At 49.3% G+C, this 6000-nt stretch overlaps 1 protein-coding gene across 1 annotated transcript in view; it reads left to right on the forward strand.

Moving 5' to 3' along the window:
- The window catches only part of LOC137898715 (bis(5'-adenosyl)-triphosphatase-like), a 64102-nt gene extending 58350 nt beyond the window's left edge, over positions 1-5752 (forward strand). Inside the window, exons 7-8 of the mRNA XM_068742757.1 lie at positions 5253-5363; positions 5597-5752. Of these exons, the coding sequence (XP_068598858.1) occupies positions 5253-5363; positions 5597-5605 (120 nt within the window). The 3' untranslated portion in view covers positions 5606-5752. The remainder of the gene's footprint in view (positions 1-5252; positions 5364-5596) is intronic.
- Positions 5753-6000: the final 248 nt, after the last annotated feature.

Raw genomic sequence — 6000 nt, forward strand, 5'->3', positions numbered from 1 at the left:
CCGGCTGATCAATGTCCTTAATGTTCTCCCATCCAACAATATTCCTCGGTTCAGTTAGGAGGACCCGCTGGAATTGGACCGGACCACTGGGTGTTTATGGGCGGGCCGTACTGGATCTTCTACTTCCTGTTTTGCTTCATGACGCCCAGACGCTGGGTTTTAAATAAGATATCGGCCGGATCTCGCGTCTGTGCTCTCATCACTGGGAAACAACCCTGACCCTGAACAGAACCCTGCCGTCTCAGCATTAAAGAGTCGGGCACCTGCCGGCGCCGACACGCCCCTCTAAGGCCTGACTTCTGACTCTCGGTTTGCTGAGCCCAGCGCTTCTCCGGCTCTGTAATTTGGACTCTGGTCCGGCAGTCGGTGTCATTTGTGCTTCGGGCTGCCGGAGAGGAAGCCTCCTCGCTGCAGAACCCGCCCGTGATCAAGAATCCAGAAGAACCCTGGTTAACGGGCAGCCGTGTGGAAACAGCAGCTGCTGGGAGAGAGCTGCAGAAATGATCATGTGGGTGATTAAAGGAGATTAAAGGTGATTAAAGGTGATTACCGGCGCAGCTGATTGTGTTCCTGTGCAGAAGGCAGTGGGAGGGGCCGAAGGAAACGGACGTCGGGTCGGAATATTCTCAACGGCGGCAGCGACCCGTTAGAACCACACCTTAGTACCTGGATAACACCGTTAAAGCCTGTTAAAGTTCCCTCCTGACATTCTGTCAGCGAGCATTAATGTTGTCCCTCCGCTGGTTGTCCTCCTGGACGTCTTCCAATGTCTCCATTTGCATCCCATTTGAAACCCGGTGTCGCCCGGCTGCTTACGTCCAACACGGGTCCTGCTGACGAAGCTAAACAATAGCCGTCATGTTCCCAACCTGTTAGCCTTTAGCTCCACATCCCCATATCAATGCTCAGTGCTTCGCAGGCAGCTATACGTGCTGGCACCGCAGAGGGCTGCGTGGGTGTCCAGCTTGTCCGTCGTCCCTGAACAGCTTGCCTGTTCCAGACTACAATATAAAAATGCGTTGCTTAAACCCAATTGTCTCCGGAACAATTCACATCTTTGTCATTCCAGATGCTTCAAGTTTGACTTCCTAAAACTTTTAAGTGAACTTTTTCTGCTCGCCTCCTTTTCCTCTCAGCAAAATTCTAAAACAATTAAAAATATAAAGTTTGACACAGTCAGAGCCCCTTAAGTAAAAATAGAATATACTGCAGTTTAAAGTCACTAATCTGACGTGAGGTCAGAGGTCACGACTCCTGGAGCTTACAAAAGGTGAGGGGGTGGGGCATCCGGATACGTATGAAAGAAAAGGAAATCAAAGCAAAAGAAAGACTTAAAATTATATTCAAGACAGCTAACACTTTTCTCACAATAGCTAGCACAGTCAGCTAGCACAGGTAGCACAATGTTCCCTAGCAACATGCATGCCTGTCACAAATCCACGCTTTCCATATTGAATTATCCTTAAAGGTCCGGATGTGCGAGTTCTCCTGCTTCCTGTAGCGTTGAGAAAGTCTCTGTCCTCTCTTTGGTCTATATTGAGGGATGCTGGACATCGTCCTCAGACGCGTCCCCCAGCCGGAGTAAACCCCGCGGCCGTGATGAAGCCCCTCCCCCTGCGTATTCGTGTGAAGCTAACCGAACAGCTTCACCCTGGTCAGTCGATGACGACAATTACCACAAATTGCCCCCTAATCGAGCACAAAAAGCGCGTCTGCTGCGTGGGAAGCCGCCGGTAGAGGACAGTCAGGGAGTCGGCATTAAGATTGACACATGAGCGACGCAGTCATTTCTAGAGCGACGCGCTCGAATAGCCGCCGTGATGGCAACATGACACAAGCAGCAGATGTCTGAACAGACGCCGATCCCTCCCCGAAGTAAGACGAGTACCTGCGATCAGGCTTGCTGATTGTCTCCCTTCTTTATCTCTAATGATCTCCGCCAGGAGGTCCAAACGGCATCTGAGTGACTGATGCCTGGGGGGGGCGTCTGAAGCGCCAGCGAGCTCCTCGGAGGAGTTCAGCATGCGGATGTCTTCTGAGAGACGGCGTGTCTCAGCTAAGCGCTGCTGTGATATTGGCTGTTTAGTAGAAGATTCTGCCGGGTCGACCTTGGCCCGTCAAATCTGAATCTGAATCTGTGTAAACAAGCAGCATCTGCCGCCGCGGGTCTGAAGTCGATGTGACGATGAGCACGAACCTCTGGAGACTTTTCAAATTCAAGTTCGGTGCTTTAATTATGATAGAGAGAGGGAAGACATTAAACGGGTTTAACGGTTGAATTGAGTCGGCCCGTTTGGATCCTGGGTCTGCGCTGGATTTAACGGTCCAGTCCTTTTATTTTTTTATTTATAACATGTATATGTCTGTCCCACGATGTGCTGGCGACACGTCTTGGGTGTATCACGCCTCAAACACGTAGTCGGCTGGGGTAGACTCCAACAACAGACCTGAACCGCAAGGAGGATCAAGCAGCTGTGGATGGACGGACGGACGGATGGACGGACGGATGGATATATCTGAAAGCAGTTTCCAAAAACAGAAGCCGGATTAAACTCTTTATTCAACCAGAGATCCAACAGTTAAACCTCAAGAAGGAATCCTGCCTTTATCAGGCAGAAACCTGCAGCTGGACCGACCCAGAGTCTCCAGATTCAGGACGACCCACTTTGATTAGAAACCCGTATCTGTGTTAGTCCAGGTCTGAATCCGTGGACAGTTTGGTTTGTGTTTTCCTCCATCGTCGTTTAACCCCTGACCCTTTCCCAGTTGACGGTCTCTGGTTCCTCCGTTACAGCATGTATTGCTCTGGCAGCTCCCTGTAATCTCGGTGTTCACTGCTAATTGATGCATTCAAGGCCCAAAGCCTCTGTAAGGTTAGCGTGAATCATTAGCGTGTGCCGCTGGAATGTGTAGGCGGTGATATGCGTTCCACTGAGTCGCTGCACCGATCTCCTCCCTCGTCTTTCACCTGACTCGCCGAGGGGGCGGGACTAGTGACGGCCTCCTTTATTCTCACTGACCAAAGAATTTCCGTCATTAAGTCATTTTGGAGGAAGGAGTCAAAACGGAAATCACATTTAATGACCTTTGTCCGGATCGCAGCTGTAACCATCATATTTTTATTCTTATAGTCGTATCCTAGGCAGAACAGAAAAGACTTTACCTTTCATTTCTAACTCGGTAACTAATGATGTCATCCAATATGATAATCATGATCTATGGGCTCTAATGATCCGTGTGTGTGTGGGGGGGGGGGGGGGGGGATTTGAATCTGATGTTAAAGAGTGTCCAACGTCCAGAATGTCTGCTCTGTTCGCGTTGCTCCTCCTCCAGATGTGACCCACACCTCAGTTTGCTGCGTTACATAAGTTATAAATAGTATTTCCAATCTCTGTACAATAGTAATTACAAATCAAAGCTTACGCGGCGGCGCTTCGTCCGCCGATGGCTCGTTTAATGGATGCAAATGTAAGAAGTTATTTTTATTGGCAGCAGCTGCCTGGATCATCAGAACACCTGTCAGCTCCCAGAGCCCGGCGTTCTGCACGTGTCCTCCTGTAACTCACGGAGACAGTCTGTCACTTTATGTTCGGGGACACGACAGACTCCGCAGTAATTGGAAGGATTTTGCACTTTCAGGAAACAAATCTACAAAGTTTGAACGCTGCCTGTGATGTCAGAGTAATGAGGGCCGGCGCCGCAGACCGTTCTGAGGAGCCGGAGGACGCGCCGCTGCCTCGTTTAGGCTGAGCTTTACGTTTCATGATGGCGCGCTTTGTTTTTAACGCTACCTATCACTTAAGAGATGCTTCAGACATTAGTCCTTACTTTCGAGGCTCATTCCTTTAGCAGGAAGCCCAACATTTGGTGCTGCAGTGCAGCGAGGGCCTTCAGGTCGGCCTCGGGGAGGCCTCGACGCGGCCATGAGACCGTTTGTGCTGAATGATGACCTGAGAAGATGCGTCCTTGCCGTCATGGAGTTTATCGCTCACTGATGTACATCTGAGTGTTGTGTGTAACCATGGAAACAGTTCATTGTATCTAAATGAACTCTTCAATATTGACTAGCGACTACCTGTTAGGGCGGCAGGGTGGCGCAGTCGGTCGCACTGTCGCCTCACAGCAAGAAGTGGAAACAGCTACTGTAGACGAGAGGATTAACAAGAAGATGGATGGATGATGGATGGATGATGATGGTGGATGGGTGGTTGGATGATGGATGGATGGACAGCTAACTGCTACTAGCTAAAGCATCCCATCTCCAATCAGGTTCAGAAGCCGATGAAGTGAGATATATTTACGTCATATTATGGATTGAACCTGTTTTATACGGTTAAATCCTGTTTGCTGTTTGGGCCGTGACCTCTGACCTAAGTGGAACCCGTCCGGACCGGCGTTCAGCATCGACGGCGCATACATAATGGAGGCGGAGCCAGGTGATGTTGTGTCCGACATGTCTGTTTTGCCCTCGGCCGGAATGTCAGAACTCAGATTTAATGTTCCTTCAGTTCTTTTTATCAAAAACAGAACCCAGGAACATGAATTAATCACCGCTAGCAACTTCAAAGATTCTCTTTGATGAGATTTAATTGAGCCGCAGGAAAAGCGTTCGTTTGTTTTCTTTCATCATCGGCGAGCTGGATCGCCTTACATCTGAGTCCAAGTTATTATGGACGAACTGTCAACTCGTTTCATGAATCCTTAATGAGGGACTTTGATGGGATCAAACATCAGCTGTTGATCCCGGAAAAGAATACCGGACAAACTGAACCAAAGGAAAAGCGTCAGATCCACCAGGTCAGAGACGGTCCGTCTAAACTGGCCAGGAACTTTTTATCATCTATGACACATTTGCCAAACTCAAGGCCCGGGGGGCCAAATGTGGCCCTCCATGTCATTTTTTTGTGGCCAGCGAGAGCTGTGTGCAGACATTTGTTTTTGTAAATTGCTGCATCTGTCACATGTTCTTAGCAGCTCGCAATTGTTGGTTGTACTGTAGAGTTCTGACCCCTGTGCTGCCGCAGGGAACGAGGGAAACACAGAAAGGTAACAAGCAGCAACTTCCTGTTTCACGGAGAGACAAGAATTTCAAAATGGCCGACTTCCTGTGGGAGACGGGTGACGTTTTTCAGATCTGATTAAAATTAGACGGGATACAATCATGGATTGCTGCCTTGGTTCTGAATGTCTAGTTGGGTTGTGGGTTGTACACACGACACGTTGGTTCTGACCCGAGCCCGTTAAACTTGTAGTTGCAGAAACACGACAGAGAAGAAGAAGACTGTCCCTCCAGCTGGAGGTCGGAGGCGGCGATGGCAGCAGAAGCTGCAGCTCTGAGGAAACAGCTGGAGACGCAGCCGACGGTACGACACACAAGTACTTTCTAGAGTACTTTACATGTACTGGCTTTAATCTGATTGGCTCAAAACATCAGCCAATGAAACGTTAGTTCCAGCTAAGAACCACACAGTATTTGGGGTGTTTCGTAACTCGTGTCTTCGTCCCTTTTTACAGGTGTTTTTGCTGAGTCATTCCTTGTTTTGTTTTTTTAATTGTGTGATTTCTCTGATTTAACGCCGTTTCCGTTTCTGTCCAGAACCGGTGATGTTCCCCGTCACGTCAGCAGCGACCGGAGGAGAACCAGCGGAACCGACTGACCCACATATTATTACGAGTGTCTTTAAACTTTGATGGATTTCTTTGAAATGAAATAAAATCAACGTCCTGTAACTCGATTCCAGCAGCGATTGCAACCAGAAGAAACTGAATCGTGCACTTATTGAAACCCGGTTACCATGGAAACCAGCTTCACGGATCAGCTGATCGCTACAGTTTATGTGACGATCAAAGTGATCAACGTGCCTGAGGTCATAATGATGACACAGCATCACAGCTTCATCTCCCGGGGCCCTGCTGGGGTCCTCCTGCCGTTCCTCCTCCTGGGGTCCTCCCTCCTGGGGTCCTCACGGGGCCCTGCTGGGGTCCTCCTGGCATTCTCCT

The sequence above is a fragment of the Brachionichthys hirsutus genome, chromosome 8 (assembly GCF_040956055.1).
Source record: "Brachionichthys hirsutus isolate HB-005 chromosome 8, CSIRO-AGI_Bhir_v1, whole genome shotgun sequence".
Classification (NCBI taxonomy): domain Eukaryota; kingdom Metazoa; phylum Chordata; class Actinopteri; order Lophiiformes; family Brachionichthyidae; genus Brachionichthys; species Brachionichthys hirsutus.